We start from the raw sequence: 19250 nt of genomic DNA, 5'->3' as shown, positions 1-19250 counted from the left end.
GTTTTCCCCTTTTGCTTAATATTTATCTCACCCAAAACCCAGATGCTTCCCAAAATCATACCATGTTCATCCTGGGGAGCAGATTGGTCTGCTTCATATCTTAAGGGTCAAAACCTTCAACACTGCAATATTACTTCAAAATTGCTCTATTTCCCGAGGTTGTGGTTGTTAAAAATTTTAAAACCTCGTCCCTTGTATTTGTAGTGACTGCCAACATGTGCCTTTGACTTGATGCCTTTAAGTAGAAAATATTGCAGCACACTTAAAATAAATGTAAAGGCTGATTGTACAGGTAGCATTGAGAAAGTTAGTAACTGAAAGCAGGCTTGTATAATTAGGCTCTGGGTGAAGATGAGAATCCCAGTAGGAAAGAGGACCACGGTAGACTAAGTTCTAGTAAACTTTTAAAATATTTTGTTTAAATAAAGAGCTAGAGAATAAGATATTAAATCACTTGAATGTCATATTTTGTATTTAAATATAGTTTCGTCTGCATGGAATGTTATGCCTGACAAATCTCTTGGAGGTTCTTTGAAGGGGTAACTGAAGAAGTAAATAAGACTATGACAGTGGATGTTGTCTATTTGACCTGCATCATGCAGGACCTTCAAACAGAACTTTAGCAAGGTCTCTGTCAAGGTCCTGCATGGTAGGCTGGTCTGGAAGGTTTGGTCCCATGGAATCCAAAGAGAGAGGATTCAAACTTGGCTCAGAGATAGAAAATAAGGGATGATAGTTGAAGGTGTCTTCTCAGAATGGAGGCCAGTGCCAAGAAATGTGTTGCAGGGGTTGGTTGGTGTTGGGATGTCACCCCCTAATAATACAGCAAGGGTAAAGGCCCTTCAGGACAACCATTCTATGTCACCCACAGGCCCCACACAGCTACCCCAATTTCCAGTATTTGGCTAATATCCCTCTGAGCTCCTGCATGTAACTATCCAAATGCTTCTTAAATGATAAAATTGTTGCTGCCTTGATCACACCTTCAGCAGCTGTTCCATATACTCATCACCTTTCGCAAGCTCCACACTCCATAAAGCCACAAATGTAAGCACTCTTAGCTAGAGCTCTTCTGTTGTTGCTATGGTCCATCAGTATGGCTTAATCCTTAATGAGTTGTACGTTTTAGGAGAAGCCCACCATGGAGCTCATGATATCGAACAATTAGCCACTGGACAGAAACTTTAAATATTTGATGAAGGTATCTTGCTGTTACTTGTGAGTTAAATTATTCCTTTGGGGACTGTAATCAGAACCAAAAACTCAACACTGTGGGAATCCAACTTTACAGAGAGAAGCAAAGTCAAGAATGCAATAGTTATAGGGGATCTATTATTACAGGACTGTGGTTGAAGTGATTATAGGATTGCCTTCCTGCTAAGGTTGAGATGTAATTTAGTGACTGCAGAAAATTCTGGAGGGTATGGGTGCACAGCCAAAAATATCAGTGGACCATAACAGCATCAATAACATATGCAGACAAAGATGAGGCCCTGTAGGCATATTTTAAGAAATTGCAAAGGGGATTAAAAATCAGGATCTTCATAGTCTTCTCCAGACTTCACCTTATATCACTAATGAATGTAAAAAGAATAGCAGAGATGTACACTGTTGAAGAGGTTTTGCAAGAGAGGTGGTTTTTGATTCCTGAGAGACTGGGACAAGTTCTGGAAGAGGTGGGACCTGAACAAGGCATATTGAGTGCACCATAAATCAAGGACATTTTCTCTCAGTTGTGGGCAAGTTACTGGAGGGAATTCTGAGGGACAGGATCTGCTTGCACTTGCATCAACTGTCTGATTATGAAGAGTCAGCACAGATTTTGCATGGCAGCCAAACTCTCTGCCTAAATACAATTCCTATGAAATTCAAGTAATTTATCATAAATTTATTCGTAAGTTCTTAATTTAAATGAAATAGATAATTTTGTAGGTTCACTGGAACTCAGACAATTGATGACCTCTTTCTCAATGGGATGCAATTTCCAACTTTTCCAAATCTGTTTCACCATGAGGCTCATCTTCACTTCAGTGCTAAATTATATGAGCCTGCTTCCCAATGACATCCATCAGCCTTTTCATTTAAGTGTGCTACAATATTTCCTACTTAAAAGCATGAAATAAAATGCAAAATGTTGAATATCCCTATGTACACAAGTATAGAGGACAAGTAATATTATAAGTAATATACTTTTACATAGTTAAGTGTACAGGTATTTATACTTCTAAATACAGAGCAATACTGAAATAGTATTGCAGTGCTCAAGGTTTTGTCCTTCATTTTAGATACTGAATTCTCCATGATGAATATACAATTCCATAGTTTGATTCTGGGGAACACTTGGCAAATTTTGCCCCCTGTGCAAGTTAATGTATTTGTCACTGAAAAACAGATAATGCTTTTATGCATTTCTGGTTCTGAGAACTTTTTCTCATCCATTAACTAATAGAGTTTGTGCACTGCAAGAGTGAATAGGCTTCTAAAGTACTTAATTGGCTACAAAAAATTCTGACATGTATGTTGTATAGCATAAACCTCTTTATAACCATAAGTATTTTTAGTCATTTACTCACATGACCTTTGCTTAGTCTTCCAAAAAAAAGGAAACAATATTCAAAGCAAAGTGATAAGTGAATCCATTTAGTTTCCTGTGTAAAGGGGGTTTCTTCTTTTTCTTTATTACTGTGTATGTAATCAAAAGGGCTTCTTTGTTTTGTTAACTAGCAGGAATGCTAATTTACTGATAACGAGAATAGTATTCCTTTGTAAACCAAATGGGGATTAATGTTCTTTCTTCTGAGTCTGTAAGCTTTTGTTGACGGGCTTTTGGGGAGATCTGCGCGAGGGGGTTGAGAGGGAGGACGCAATGCGGTAAGCTGGGCGAGGATCGGACCCCAAGTGGGGCTCCGAGGCCAGGAGGTACTCCGAGGAGGGGGGATGAGCTGCGAGTCAAGGAGTCAAGGAGTCAAGGAGTTCGGAGGGAATCGAATGGTGGCCAGAAGACTTCAGTAATTGAGCTCCAACGGTTGTGCACGAAGTGGTTTGGACTTTGTTAAGTTTGGTGCCTTTTCTTTATTTTTTTCTTCATATATACTGTATCATTATTAATCACTTAGTTATAGTAACCTTTATAAACTGTAATCATTTAATCGCATATGGTGTCCTGTTTGTTCTTTGGTGAGGCGGGGACATCACACAGCATCCACAGCAGCTGATTACCCAGTTTGGTGGGGCCGAAGGCTGCTCCCCCTAGACGAGAACGAGCTGAGCGAGCCTGAGGTGACCCAGGGGGTTACATTGTTATCTGTGCTTAACACATAATTCAATTTTAGTCTGTAGAAGAGATCAGAATGAACATATGTCCCAACTTCTTTTGAATAAAACTAACTTCACTGTAGTCCTAAATGATATTCAAGGAGCAAATATGAAATGTAATACTTCAGATTTAAGGGGAAATTTTGTTCATTAAAGCTTGCATTCCTTTTGTATATTGTAGATGCATGACATATCTAACCATATGCAGAAACAGCATATTAATCAGACTCATGAAGAATGGTTGATTGAGCAAGGTACCAGATAGTAATGTGCAACCAAAGAGCTGTAGTCAGACATCAATGTTGAGGTGAAGAAAGTAGGAAAAATGGGGAAGGCAAATGACATTTCACACAATCTGCTCTTGCACAACAGAGGAGACTTTACTTCCCTATAAGAGTCAAGTTCAACAGCACACTAAAGATTCAAAGATCATCAAGATATGTATACAGTATACAACCCTGAAATTCATCTTCCCCACAGACAGACGCAGAATAAAGAAAACATTGGAACCTGTTTAAAGAAAAACATCAAACAACCCCTCCCCCCACAGGCATAAACAGCAACGAAAAAAGCTGCTTAACAAGCTATGACCCCATGGTATTACAGGAAAGTTTCTAGCATGGATAAAGCAGTGGTTGATTGTCAGGAGGCAAAGAGTAGGAATAAAGGGAGCCTTGTCAAAGGACTTCTGAAAATCCAAGTACACATTACCTGATTCTCCTTTGTCTACCCTGCTTGTTATTTCTTCAAAGAACTCCAACAGAATCGTCAAGCAAGATTTTCCCTTGAGGAAACCATGCTGACTACATTGTTCAAAAAAATGTTGTTGGAAAGGCTGTAAAGAACATCTCAATATTATATGTGTTCTTGTTTTTTTTAAGAAGGTATTTGCGCAATTTGTCCTCTTTTACAAATTGGATAAGTAGCTGTCTTGTGTGTTTTACAATGAATTTTACTGTGTTTCTTTGCATTATGAGTTTCAGGAAGAAAATGAATCTCAAGGTTGCATATAATATAGATAGTACGATAATAAATTTGAACTTAGACTTTTCACTACAGTGCAGGATGGTGTTATGAGATTTCTTTCTGCAACCAAAAGTCTCGATATGACTTTTTGAACCTCAGCTTCAACTCAAAGACATCCTGTAGCGAGATCAGTTCTTCTTCCACCCTTCCTGTTATTTCCTCATTACAAGTGTTCAGAAATGGATTTATTATCCAATATGGAATTTGGTTTGAGAGAAGATCCTGAACTCTCTCTGACATGTCTTTACGCAGCTCACCCAGGTAGGCACAGTATACTTGAAGATCATCATCTGGTAATTTCTTTCTTTCTCTTCCAACTCAGAGGCTTGAGAATTGGAAAAGGTCGTAATGGTAAATGCTGTACTTTTACTTTTAGTACTTTTAGTAGGACTAACTTCAACAGAAATGTGGAGAGAAATAATTTAACTTCAACAAGATTCACATTATTTCCTTGCAATTGAACTGATTTCATTATAAACTTTAAGTACTTCTGACAAATAATGTCATGCCTAATAACCATATAACAATCACAGCACGGAAACAGGCCATCTCGGCCCTCCTAGTCTGTGCCGAACTCTTAATCTCACCTAGTCCCACCTACCCGCACTCAGCCCATAACCCTCCACTCCTTTCCTGTCCATATACCTATCCAGTTTTACCTTAAATGACACAACTGAACTGGCCTCTACTACTTCTACAGGAAGCTCATTCCACACAGCTATCACTCTCTGAGTAAAGAATATTGAATGAAGCGTTCGAGTCATCAAAAGAATTTTATCACAGTTTCAAAAAGTGCATAAAAGCATCTCAAGCACTTTCCTTTTGAGAGCCTTTTGAGTGTGTGGAACAGCAAGCTTTCAAACCGTTCATCATTCTCAACATAAAACTCTCGAAATAGTCGAGAATTGAGACCATGAGACGATTTCATTTACCACTGTGATAACAGTATTTAATGATTTGTGCAACTGATCACTTAGGCTTTTGCAACAAGATGTTGTCTATCAATTACACACAACATATATGGTAGGTACAGCTTTTTTCAAGAAAAAAAATTATCCCCACAGTCTTTGATGGTGCCTCATTTGTTGCACAAGCAAGAGTGTTGATGAGCAGAATGCCTTCTCTTTGAAAAGTTGCTAAATGACCCAAAATATTGGCTCCTCCTTCATAACTGTGTCCAGTCCCCTTGCAATTAACAACTCTTAAACCATGCCTTCATCTTTTATGAAGCAAACATAACCAGGGAGCAAAGATTCACTGCCTGCCAAAGTCATCTAAATGCAGAGCTAATTCTGTTGTCCTAAGTTTGTTGGCTAATGTGTCTTACACATTCTCAGACACTTCATCTATTCATCTTTGAACAGAATGGTCATTGAGCAGAATCACTTTAATCACTTGGTCTGATGACTTAGGCAAAACAAACTGCTGGCAAAATCAGTTCTTCGATTGCATGGGACTTTCTAGTTTCAGCAATGAGCAATGAAATATTTTATGAAGCATGCAAGGCATGACTGTTTTCTTGTGAAGTACTGGCAAACATGTTTTGAAAAGTTTTCCATTTCTCAAAGCTTTCACAAAGCAACCAAAAATAAGCCAAGTTCTTGTTTGCTTTATCAGAGTGTATTCTGTTCAAATTTTCATTTCCTCATTTGAAAAAAAACTTTTTCGGTGCTGGTATAAATCCATATTTTATATACTCCTCGCTATATTGTCTACACTTTTCTTCTGCCATTTTTATTATGGATTAGCGACCAGGTAAACCTATTGTTTATCCATCCTTAAGTACTACGATCAATAACAGGTAAGTTATGACATCATCATACCTCAGGCAAAACCTGACTCTGCCTGAAGCTATGTAAAGTAGGGAAGTGATATTTTGGTTTGGCTGTGGGCTAGAGAAATGCAGTCAAGACCATTTGAAAGAGCAGATTTTGAACTTTACCCCATTGGACTCCATGTCCTAATTCACAGGAATTGCACTACTGCCTGATTAAGAGTCTGGGAATCGTACCAGCTAACACTGTACTACTATAGTGAATGGCGACAATGCCCAGGCCAGGCCCAGAAATAACACAATTTTCTTCTATACAGATTTCTCATGATATGCCAAATATAGAAGTGTCACATTGCTTGAAGCATGTTATAGTTGTTGAAAAGTGAAGTTTAAGAACTGTGGGGTTAATACATGATCATTGTGATCAATTATGAGAAACTAATGATCAAAAGCTTATAATAAGTAATTAACTTCTTTAGTTAAGTCTGTAATCCCTCAGCTGCCCCCTTGCTATCAAGCACCCTCTGCACCTTGCCCATTATATTTATCACCCACCGCCCCCAAGAGAGCAATATCTCCCACTTTGGGAACCACTGCTGTCGATCTTATAGCCACCTGCTTTGTTGTAAATTTCTAATGTTTTTGTTGCCCACTCTACTAAAATTGGAAAAGTTCACAGAATAGAGAGCTACTATTATTGCAAATTATTCTAAAATTATCGATTTTTTGCATGAAGGGCAAGTTAATGTTTAATAGCATAATAAGCCACAATTAGTAGCCAACTCTGATTCTTAAATCAAGAATGAATCCATCAAGTAAACAACTGTTTTCAAGATAAAAGGATTTTGAGAAGTTTATAAGTCCAACATGTACCCAAATGTTCCAATATTCATTTCACACTTTGTACAATGTTACATAGGTTAATTAAAATACTTTTCCTCCTCAGTGTGCACTCTAAAAATTCTTTATTGCTCAACTGACCATGGATGACAATATGGACTCCTTCAAAGTGAATCTCAATTCCATAACACATCAGAAAAGAGGTCCTTGCTGCTACTGGAATTAGTGCCCTGTGGGGAACTTCTAGGGATATGTCATTGCTTTATGCTTTCCAGTGCAGTTAGACCATTACCTTCCCTTGGCAAAACAAATCCCATTAAGCTAGTTTCCCAAAAAATGCAGTTGATCTTTGAAAGAAAGATGACCTGTTGATTCAACCTAATTTACTTGAGACAACAGGTATAGTTTTATACTGCTTTATAGTTCTTATAATCTAAATTTTAGTCATGCAAAATGCATCACTGACATGTTTTGAAACCAAGTGAATCTACCATGGTATTGCACAAAATACATTCTCAACTTTAAATTATTAAATACTGCATCATAACTACTGATAATTATTACTCATCCACATGCCCATATCAAAAATTTTATTGTCCACATCTATCTGAGTTTGCATCTGTTCATGATGTGAATTCTAAATCAATAAACTACAATGACTTCCACCAGACACCTGGAACCCATATGAAAAATCCAGGCCTTAAAATATTTTGGATAGTAAATCCATATTTAAATGAAAAATGAATGATTTGTTCCAACTCAAAAATCTGCACGATGGTTCCTGATTTAAGTTGACAGTTTTAAATTTTGAAATGGCACTAATAATTTTAGTTATTCTGTTCAGCCAATGATGTCCTGCTCAACCCATATCTAAGATTCAAATTAAACAATCACTGAATCCATTTCTAAAGAGGGGAATTAAAATAAAACATCCACACCCTCACCATGAATATCTATTTCCATCGTTGCCACATGCCTATTTTGTCTATTAACTTACCTTCACTATCAAAAGGCTGATGGTCTGAGTGTCATCACTCCAGTTATACAAAAGTTGTTCTATTTTCACAAGACAATGCACCAATATCTCATATTTTCCTAACCAACACTAAATCCATGAAATTTCACTGGTCTTTCAAAAAGTGTAAGTTTGACTTTTCGACCTTCTAGTAGAATAAATTAGAATTTATTTTGTCAAGAAAAAAGCAGCAAGTGTTCCTTTCATTCAAAACTTGTAATGATTTCATGAAATGGATCTGTTCAGTGCAACCATATCCACTTACTATAAAATGAAACTTTAAAAGTCAATGCTGTTATATTCAGTAATTTCTCCGGGGCTTCCAAAGACTTAGGAGCAGTATGTTGGGGAGAAAAAAAAAATCTGATTCAAATCTGATTGCCCATTGGGCATATGCTTTAAGGCAGAGATCAATAGGTTCTTAATTAGCTAGGGCTCCAAAGGCAGGGGAGTAGGGATGACTTGAAGAATTGATCAGCCCATGATTGAAAGGCAGAGCAGAATCGATGGGCTGAATGGCCTGCTTCTGCTCCAATATCTTATGTCCTTATACTACAGATGTTTTGTTTGTGAAACAATGTCTGGCTTTGTATCCAAGAGACTAAAGGTAAAAACAGCACCTGATAACTGCAAAACATTATGTAGTTCACAGCGCTTCCCAAACTTTATAACAAGGGTATCCTCAGTAGCAATATTTATACCAGACAATGCTTGTGCAAATATTGTAAACGCTGACTTTTTGACAAGACAAATTCAATATGCCAAGACTATAAGCATGGGCAGCTATTTTTCTTAATCTAAGGTTGCATACATGCAAAAGTGTGAAGTTTTTGAATAATTTTATATACTTGAAGCCAATAATCAATATGCAGAACCAACAATCAGAATTTAAAACTTTGACATATATTGTCCTCACTGAGACACAAAAATTTAGCAAAATGCCATTAAATCAATAATGACTATATTTTAGGGATTATGCATTTTTGCGTGTGGTAAATACATAGGAAAAGTAACAATAATATTGAGTTTGCTCTAATCATATGAAACACATTATAATTTTCTATTATTTCATTTTAAACCCTATAATTTATTTAATTTTCTACTTTTTTAAAAAATAATTCATTACGACAAAGCACAGTTGTGTTCTAACTTCAGCCTCAAAATAAATACCCTCTTACTTAATGCTACTACTTACTATATATTGTATTGCACAGGGCAAGTAATATGGAGCACAATGGTGTCCAAAACACTGCAGTGTTTTGTACCATGAAAAATAATTTTTCTCCAAACAAACTTTGATCAAATACCTATGAAACAGTAACAAGTGGAAGGATAATTAGACCATGACCTGTAGAAATTACAACTTCAAACAGTACTACGACCAAGACTTCATCAGCACCATCACTAAGACTAAAATGAAAAAGAGAATAAAATGTAATTAAAATATGATAAAAATACACAGCTTCCTCTACAAATGTAGACAACTTGAATTTATAATGTTAAATGAAAATGATTGCATACGTATGTTTAAGCTATTTCCCTGCATTGCATACTAGCAATAACATTCTGACTTTCTTAATCATTTGTATTTGTTGAAGGAGCTGAATAGAAGCAGCACATTGGATACGGTAGTTGTAGAAGTGGTCACAAAAGAGAAATATGTAATTTTATTTTAGTTCCATCTAAACCACTTTCTTCAAAAGGTCCTTTTTTCTCCCACCAGTAATTTCACATAATAGTCATTCTTCTCTCACAAGACCCTAAGACAAAGCACAGAATTCAGCCATTTCACCTGCTGAGCCTGCTCTGCCATTTGATCATGACTGATTTATTTTCCCTCTCCACGTAACCTTTGTTGTCCTAACAAATAAAGAACCTATCAACTTCAGCTTGAAATATACCCAATGATTTGGCTTCCACAGCTGTCTATGATAAGGAATTCCACAGATTCACCACCTCTGGCCCTCCGAGACTCCTCCACTCGGGGAAATTCTCTCCACATCCACTCTGTGAAGGTCTTTCACTTTAATTGGTTTAAATGAGATACCCCCGCTTTCTTCTAAACCCTAGCAACTACAGACCCATAGCCATCAAACATTCTTCATACATTAATTCTTTCAGACCCCAGATTATTCTTGTGATCTTCTTCTGGACCTGCTCCGATGTCAGCATATCCTTTCTTAGATAAGGAGCCCAAAAATGCTCACAGACTCCAAATGCAGTTTCACCAATACTTTATAAAGCCTTAGCATTACACCCTTACTTTTATATTGTCGCTTCTCAAAATGAATGTCTTAGTTTCAACTGACACAGCTGCAAGTTAACCTTTAAGGAATGCTGCATCAGGACTCCCAAGTCTCTTTGCAACTCCAAGTCCTGAATTAGCTCCCCGTTTAGAAAATATTTTACACTTTTATTCCTTCAACCAAATATACAGCATTTGATAGAAGGAATAAAGGAATAAATCATTATGGAAGATGCATGAAAAAAGGAGTAATACAAAATATAGCATGTTAGCTGTCAAGAAATAAATCTTAAATATTAGTTACTGGTTTTATTACACACTGCAGCAGTGAAAAATTTAATCAGCTGGTTATGAGTTAACTTGCTTTTCGACTCATGGTTTAGTGTGCTATTAATGATCAAATAGCATGCTAAAATAGTTAGTACATGCAAGCTTGTCTTCAAGCAGAAGTAATATCAATCTGTTAAACGTGCTTTTGAAAAGTAGCATTTGCATACAAAGTAAATATTCAGGATATGTAATAAGAACTTGAATTACTTCATCTCAATGCTCCCAGAAAATACTTACCTCTAACAAAACCAGACAAAAACAAAACACACACCGTGAACAGAAGAAACAATTGGTTTAAAACAGAGACATTAACACAGATGACAGGAAAGATGAACTGAAATATGGGCAAGAGAAGATCTGAAACCATAACATCAATCTACACACCTTTGCATTGATATAAGGATCAAAAGGGCCATACTTTTTGAGGTCTTTGCACTCAATTGCATTCTATGAGGGGAAAGAAAAAAATGAAAATGATAAAAATAAGGTTATACTTAAAAATAAAGATGAATGAACTGTGATACATGCAATGACTTCAACCAGTTGTAAATATCTTAAAGAATAAGTACTCAGAGCATTTAAATTAATTTCAAACTTAATTTTAAATTCTCTTATAAAGTAAAAATATATAACCAAAATCAAAATTATACAAAGCTAAGAATGCACAAAAAGATACAGAAAAGTTGCTCCTAGTGTTCAGTAGCCAGGTGCACTGCTCCTGTTCTAAGTACTGATAGCATGATTCCAAATTCAGTACTTGGGTCTTGACTCAATATGCTGAAGTATGCAAGAATTTTTAATTTCTTCCTCTGATATAAAAGGCTTAATAAAACAGCTGTCCTTTAATCTTTTCCTTTACAACAAAATTGAGTATTAAAACAGAAGACGAGGCAGACTTACTTTCTTGAGCATCTCTGCTGCATATAAAATCATAAAGCTTTCTACCCATCCAGAATCAATGTCAAATGTCTGGACAGAAACACTTACATGTTGACAGAAAAGCTTGATTTCAAACTACTGCTAAATTCCTCCCAAACTTTTAATTAAGTGCAGCATACTGGAAAATGTATTTCTCGTCTATGCACAGAATTAATCAAGAAAATTTGTACACTTTTGTTACTTATACTTGTACCAATCAATCAAGCCAAAGTGAAGACCCAAAAATTTATCATAAATGGCCAGAAAAAGTTTTTTTTCAATTCTTATCCCAATCTCAGTTTACATGGTAGCACAAGCATGTTTCGCCAGAAGATAAAGGAGCAAGTGAAGGAAGCCACATGCATGCAGAGCATATACAGCACTCGGTGTGGCAAGGTCATCAGCATGCTGCACTGTCACAGTAAGTATCAGCAGATGAGTGATGGGCTGTATTTAATTTGTTTTACAGCAGATGAGACTTCAGATTGTCTAAAATTAATATATAGCAAGATTACATTAAATTATACTTTTATCTGTAAATTGCCCATAATCTTTACCTCAAATGCAGAAATCAAGTCTGTGATGGACAATAACCGATCAAGGAATCCATCTTTCAGTCCAACCTAATACTGTTTCAGACATGCCATTTTTCATTCTAGAATGCTTAGGTTGTGAATAACATTCCTACAAATAATTTTAGCTTGCTTGAGTTATATATGAACTAACACTGATTTGAGCACAATGTTTCCCTAATACCAAACCTTTTGGATTGCAGAAGTGGTAACAGTCGTTAAACTGTCAGAAACGGAAAAAAAATGAAGTACATCCAATTGGCTTAAAATCTAATTTTGCATTACGGCTATAAGATACTGTTTTCACAGCTGAAGATATTTTTTAAAAGCATTATGAACAACTGCAGAACTTAATTACATTTGTTTGTTTTTATTTCTAGTTAGATAGATACATTGGGCACAGTCCACTTCAGGCCATCTAGATACATAAATTGAGATTTTATCATCTGCAGTAGATGAGGATATCCATAAATCACTGCTCACCAAGTAGTCTGCAATGTCCAGTGTTCCTTTTGTTTTTAAGATAGAATTTGACTCTGGCAAAACCACATCCCAAATGAGTCTGCAGAATCGTGAAACAAACATTCTTGACATTTCTCCAGAAGGTCACTCCACCTGCAGTTGTATCTGAGCCCAAACATTGACTGGCACTTCAACAAAAATGAGCTTGTTAAAGCTGCACACCAGTCTGGACTCAGAAGCATGCCAGCAGCTGTATCGCAATTATGAATGTTTGCTTATAAAATGTGTGGTTAATATTTCTACCTTACGATACAGCTATCTGCATTTTCCACTTTGGCTCCTTTGCTGCTCTAAGACCAAATATCTGAGATTCAGCTGTAAAATATGATCACCATGCACAAAACAGGCTTCTGAGACAAGGGTAAATACTAACGAATTAATAACTAATGAAAACACTATATACATGTAAGGGAGACAGCATGAAGCTACAAATTTCAAGAAAAAGGCTTGTAAAAAGCCATTAATGTAAGAAGATCCAGAGTTTTCTGAATTAACCAAGATAGAAAATGGAACTGACAGCACATATTTTCATTTGGCATCAATAAAACAATAAGAATCCACTTCTTGATCATAGACCACAAGTAGTGCACAGTAAATTACCGATTGCTTTTAAGTACTCAGACTGCTGGATTACACATTTTCATATTGCATTGAAATGTTTTATAACCAGTCATGATAAGTCTTCATTAACATTGACTTGACTTAATACTTAAGGTTGGGCATGTTGTACTGGGACCGCTGGTAAATTTGGCACATTCCTCTCTTGGGGCATCCAATAAGACAAATTGTATTTGAGGCCAAGTACAGGCATTTAGTAAACTATCAATGCAGCTGGAGTTAAGAGTCAGGGTCAGGTTCACGAACATCAGGGATCAATAATGTGAATAGGTTTGCACCCAAAGTCAACGAGGTCTGAATCAGTTACGCAACTATATTTGCAGTCAGGGACTGGAGTGCATATATGTTGAAGGTAATAGCAAATGTCAATAACGTGGTAAAGCCATCAAATGGCAACTTTTCTTTTGTGGATCATGCACTGAAGATGAATGAGAGCAAGGCAAGAACTGCATAACACGTTCGAGAGGTCACTGCTAATCTCACTACTGGACACTATGTTAAGGAATAGGTTGATCAGAGGTAGTCACGGCTGCAGAAAAGGAGGAAGTCATGGAGGGGTTGTCTACAGAGTCTCTGTGGGTAGAAGTTAGGAATAGGAAGGGGTCAATAACTTTACTGGGTGTTCTTTATAGACCACCCAATAGTAACAAGGATATCGAGGAGCAGACAGAGAGACAGATTCAGGAAAGGAGTAATAATAACAGGGTTGTTGTGGTGGGAGATTTTCATTTCACAAATATTGATTGGCACCTCCCTAGAGTGAGGGGTTTAGATGGGGTGGAGTTTGTTAGGTGTGTTTTGGAAGGTTTCCTGACACAATATGTAGATATGTAGAGGAGAGGCTGTATTTGATCTGGTATTGCAAAATTAACATGGTCAGGTGTCAAGTCTCTCAGTGGGACAGCATTTTGGAGCTAGTGATCACAATTATACCTCCTTTAACATAGCATTGGAGAGGGATAGGAATAGACAAGTTAGGGAAATGTTTAACTGGAGTAAGGGGAAATATGAAGCTATCAGGCAGGAACTTGGAAGCATAAATTGGAAACAGATGCTCTCAGGGAAACATACAGAAGAAATGTGGCAAATGTTCAGGAGATATTTGCATGGGGTTCTGCATAGATTGGTTCCAATGAGACAGGGAAAGGATGGTAAGGTACAGGAACTGTGGTGTTCAATGGCTGTTATAAAACTAGTCAAGAAGGAAAGAGCTTACGAAAGATTCAAAAAAACTAGGTAATGATAGAAATCTAGATGATTATAAGGCTAGCAGGAAGGAATTTAAAGAAATTAGGAGAGCCAGAAGGGGCCATGAGAAGGCCTTGGCAGACAGGATTAATGAAAACCCCAAGACATTCTACAAGTATGCGAAGAGCAAGAGGATAAGATGTGAGAGAATAGGACCAATCAAGTGTGACAGTGGAAAAGTGTGTATGTAACTGGAGGAGATGACAGAGGTACTTAATGGATACTTTTCTTCAGTATTCACTAAGGAAAATATCTTGGTGATTGTAAGGATGACTTGTAGCAGAATGAAAAGCTTGAGCATGGAGATATTAAGGAAGAGGATGTGCTGGAGCTTTTGGAAAGCATCAAGTTGGATAAGTCACTGGGAGCAGACGGGATTTACTCCAGGCTACTGTGGGAAGCAAAGGAAGAGATTGCTGAGCCTCTGGCAATGATCTTTGCATCATCAATGAGGACGGGAGAGGTTCCGGAGGATTGAAGGGTTGCAGATGTTGTTCCCTTATTCAAGGAAATTAGTAGAGATATCCCAGGAAATTATAGACCAGTGAGTCTTACTTCAGTTGTTGGTAAGTTGATGGAAAAGATCCTGAGAAGCAGAATTTATGAACATTTGGAGAGGCATAATAAAATTTAAAATAGTCAGCACGGCTTTGTCAAAAGCAGGTTGTGCCTTACAAGCTTGAATGAATTTATTGAGGATGTGACTAAACACATTGATGAAGGTAGAGCCGCAGATGTAGTGGATGGATTTTAGCAAGGCATTTGATAAGGTACTCCACACTTGGCTTATTGAGAAATTGAGGCAGCACGGGATCCAAAGGGATATTGCTTTGTGGATCCAGAACTGGCTTGCCCACAGAAGGCAAAGAGTGGTTGTAGATGGGTCATATTCTGCATGGAGACCAGTGACCAGTGGTGTGCCTCAGGGATCTGTTCTGGGACCCCTACTCTTTGTGATATTTATAAATGACCTGGATGAGGAAGTGGAGGGATGGGTTACTAAATATGCTGATGACACAAAGGTTGAGGTGTTGTGGATAGTGTGGAGGGCTGTCAGAGGTTACAACAGGACATCAAAGGATGCAAAACTGGGCTGAGAAGTGGCAGATGGAGTTCAACCCAGATAAGTGTGAGGTGGTTCATTTTGGTAGGTCGAATATGATGGCAGAATATAGTATTAATGGCAAGACTCTTGGCAGTTTGAAGGATCAGAGGGACCTTGGGGTCCAAGTTCATAGGACACTCAAAGCTGCTACACAGGTTGACTCTGTGATTAAGAAGGCATACGGAGTATTGGCCTTCATCAATCATGGGATTGAGTTTAAGAGCCAAGAGGTAATGTTGCAGCTTTCTAGGACCCTGGTCAGACCTCACTTGGAGTACTGTGCTCAGTTTTGGTTGTCTCACTACAGGAAGGATCTGGAAACTATAGAAAGGGTGCAGAGATTTACAAGGATATTGCCTGGATTGGGAAGCATACCTTATGAGAATAGGTTGAGTGAACTCGGCCTTTTCTCCTTGGAACGACGGAGGATGACAGGTGACCTAATAGAAGTGTATAAGATGATGGGAGGCATTGATCCTGTGGATAGACAGGGCTTTTTCCCCAGGGCTGATATGGCTAGCATGAGTAGGCACAGTTTTAATGTACTTGGAAGGAGGTACAGAGGAGATGTCAGGGATAAGGTTTTTTTATGCAGAGAGTGATGAGTGCATGAAATGGGCTACCAGCCACAGTGGTGGAGGTGGAAACAGGGTCTTTTAAGAGACTCCTGGATGGATACATGGAGCTTAGAAAAATAGAGGGCTATGGGTAATTCTAGGTAGTTCTAATGTAAGGACATGTTCGGCACAGCTTTGTGGGCTGAAGGGCCTGTACTGTGCTGTAGGTTTTCTATGTACTTGAAGGTACTCAGTCATCGGCGGGAGCAGAAGGTAGATGAAGCACCACCAAACATGGTGAGTTCTTTCCCCATATGTGGGGATTTTCTTAAAAACAATAGCCAGTGCGCAGATGTAGGAAGTATCAGAGATATTGGAGGCAGCAGAAGGTAGGCAGAGCACCACCAAACAGGGTGTTATTTCTCCTTGCATGAGGGGTTTTCTTATTTTTTAAAACCATAAAAGAGTGATAGTTTCTAGCAGAGCAGCTATCGTTGGGAGTGGGAGCTAGAGTCAGTCAGAACTTAGAGACTTTGACTCAACAGACTTCGACAATAAGCTGAGGCCAAAGAAACAGGTAAGAAGGGTAGGTTTTTCTTTTCCTTATTGCTGATTTGGTCTTGGTTGCCCATAGTACAGTGCAGGCAGGATGGCAGATATGACAGTAGAATGCTCCTCCTGCAGGATGTGGGAATTCATGGAACCTGATGGTCTCTCCCATGACTACATCTGCATAAAGAGCAGCTAACTCCAGCTCCTGAAAGACCACTTTAAGGAGCTGGAGCTGAATGAACTAAGGATCATCCAGAAGGCAGAGCAATTGATAGATAAGACTTTTGAGCAGGTGGTTATGCCCAGATTGCAAATTTCAGGGAGTAGCTGGGTGAACACCGAGAAGTAAAAGGAGAAAGCAGTCAGTGCAGGGTCCCCCTGTGGCCATTCCCTTAGCAACAGATCTACCCCTTTGGATACTGTTGAAGGGGATGACCTATCTGGGCAAGGTAGCAGCAGCCAGACAAAAAGCACTGTGGTCAGCTCTGAGCCTCAGAAGGGTAAGGTGAAGTCAGGCAAAGCAATAATTATAGGGGATTGGAGATTCAGCAACAGCAAGAGAGACACCAGGATAGTGTGTTGCCTCACAGGTGCTAGGGTCCAGGATGTCTTTAAACGGTTGCAGAATATTCTTGAAGGGGAGGGTGAGCAGCCAGAGGTCATGGTACATATTGGTACCAATGACACAGGCAGGAGAGGGGGTAGAGGTCCCAAGCAGTAAGTTTAGGGATTACTCCTGGTGCCACGAGCTAGGGAAGGTCAGAACAGGATTATGGCACAGATGAATGAGTGGCTGAGGAGATGGTGCAATGGGCTGGGTTTGAAGTTCTTGGATCATTGGAACCTTTTCTGGGGAAGGGGAGACCTGTATAAGTAGGATGGGTTGCACCTGAACTGGAGGAGAACCAATATTCTGAGAGGGAGGTTTGCTAATGCTATTGGGGAGGGTTTAAACTAGATTTGCAGAGGGGTGGGAAACGAACTGAAGAGACAGAGGATGGGGCGGATGGCGCACAAGCAGAGACAACTTGTAGGGAGTTTGTGAGGAAGGATAAGCAGATGATAGAACAAAGACATAATCAGCCAGATGGTTTGAGATGTGTCTACTTTAACACAAAGAGAATAATAAACAAGGCAGAGGATCTTAAGAGCCTGGATCAATATGTAGAACTATGATGTTGTGGCCATTACAGAGACTTAGATGTCTCAGGGGCAGGAATGGCTTTTGATGCTTCAAAAAATGAGAGGGAGGTAAAAGAGGTGGGGGTGCAGCATTGCTAATCAGGGATAATATCACATCTGCAGAAAAGGAGGAAGCTGTGGAAGGATAGTGTACTGAATCAATGTGGGTGGAAGTCAGAAACATGATGGGGGCAATAACATTACTCAGTGTTTTTTTTAATACAGACACCCCCCCCCCCCAACCCCTCAACTATAACAGAGACATCGAGGAACAGATAGGGAGGCAGATTCTGGATTGATGCACTAATAATAGGGTTTTTCTAATTGGAGATTTTAACTGTCCTAAAATTGACTGACATCCCCTTGGAGCAAGGTGCTAGGATGGGGTGGAGGTGCATTTAGGAAAGTTACCTGTCGCAACATCTAAATAAGCCAACTGGAGGAGAGGCTGTACATGATCTGGTATTGGGAAATGAACCTGGTCAGCTGTCAGATCTCTCAGTGGAAGAACATTTTGGAAGCAGTGATCGCAACTGTATCTCCTTTACCAGAGTGCTGGAGAGAGATAGGAGCAGACAATTTTGGAAGACATTTAATTGGGGTGGGGGAAATGAGGCAAAAACTTGGGGACATAAATTGGGAGCAGACGTTCTCAGGGAAATGCATGGCAGAAATGTGGCAGATGTTCATGGAATATTTGTATGATGTTCTACATAGGTATGTTCCCCTGAGGCATGGAAAGAATGGTAGGGTAAAAGAACTGTAGTGTACAAAGGATGTAGAAAATCTAGTTAAGAAAAGTTTACAAAGATTTAAGAAACTAGGTATTGTTAGAGCTCTACAAAATTACACAAGGTTGCCAGGAGCTTATGAAATTAGGAGAGCTAGAAGGGGCTATGAGAAGGCCTTGGTGAGCAAGATAAAGGAAAACCCCCCAAGGTGTTCTACAAATATGTGAGCCATGTGAGCCATGTGAGATAGGACCAAGCAGGTGTGATTGTGGAAACTTGTGCATGGAGTCGGAGGAGGTAGCAGAGGGACTTAAATGAACACTTTGCCTCAGTATTCACCTTGGCAATTGAGGGGATGACTTACAGCAGACTGAAACCCTTGAGCATATAGATATAAAGAAAGAGGATGTGGTGGAGCTTTTGAAAAGCTTTGTTAGATAAGTCACCAAGTCCAGGCGAAATATACCCCAGGCTACTGTGGGAAGCGAAGGAGGAGATTGCTGAGACTCTGACAATGATCTTTGCATCATCAATAGGGATGGGAGAAATACCAGAGAATTGGAGGGTTGCAAATATTGTTCCCTTGTTCAAGAAAGGGAGTAGAGATAACCCAGGAAAGTATAGACCAGTGAGTCTTACTTCAGTAGTGGGCAAGTTGTTGAAGGTAAATCCTAAGAGTCAGGATTTATGAGCATTTGGA

General features: G+C 38.7%; 1 protein-coding gene across 11 annotated transcripts in view; it reads right to left on the bottom strand.

Moving 5' to 3' along the window:
* The window catches only part of LOC132381224 (ankyrin repeat and SAM domain-containing protein 1A-like), a 496261-nt gene that overhangs the window by 360564 nt on the left and 116447 nt on the right, over positions 1 to 19250 (bottom strand). For 8 of the 11 annotated variants that reach the window (XM_059950560.1, XM_059950567.1, XM_059950559.1 and 5 more), the window contains exon 4: positions 10930 to 10992. The exons of the other annotated variants lie outside the window; for them this stretch is intronic. In XM_059950560.1, the coding sequence (XP_059806543.1) occupies positions 10930 to 10992 (63 nt within the window). The remainder of the gene's footprint in view (positions 1 to 10929; positions 10993 to 19250) is intronic. 11 annotated transcript variants of the gene reach the window in all.

Source organism: Hypanus sabinus, chromosome 25 (assembly GCF_030144855.1).
Source record: "Hypanus sabinus isolate sHypSab1 chromosome 25, sHypSab1.hap1, whole genome shotgun sequence".
Taxonomy (NCBI): Eukaryota; Metazoa; Chordata; class Chondrichthyes; order Myliobatiformes; family Dasyatidae; genus Hypanus; species Hypanus sabinus.
This window is presented reverse-complemented; position numbering and strand designations above follow the sequence as displayed.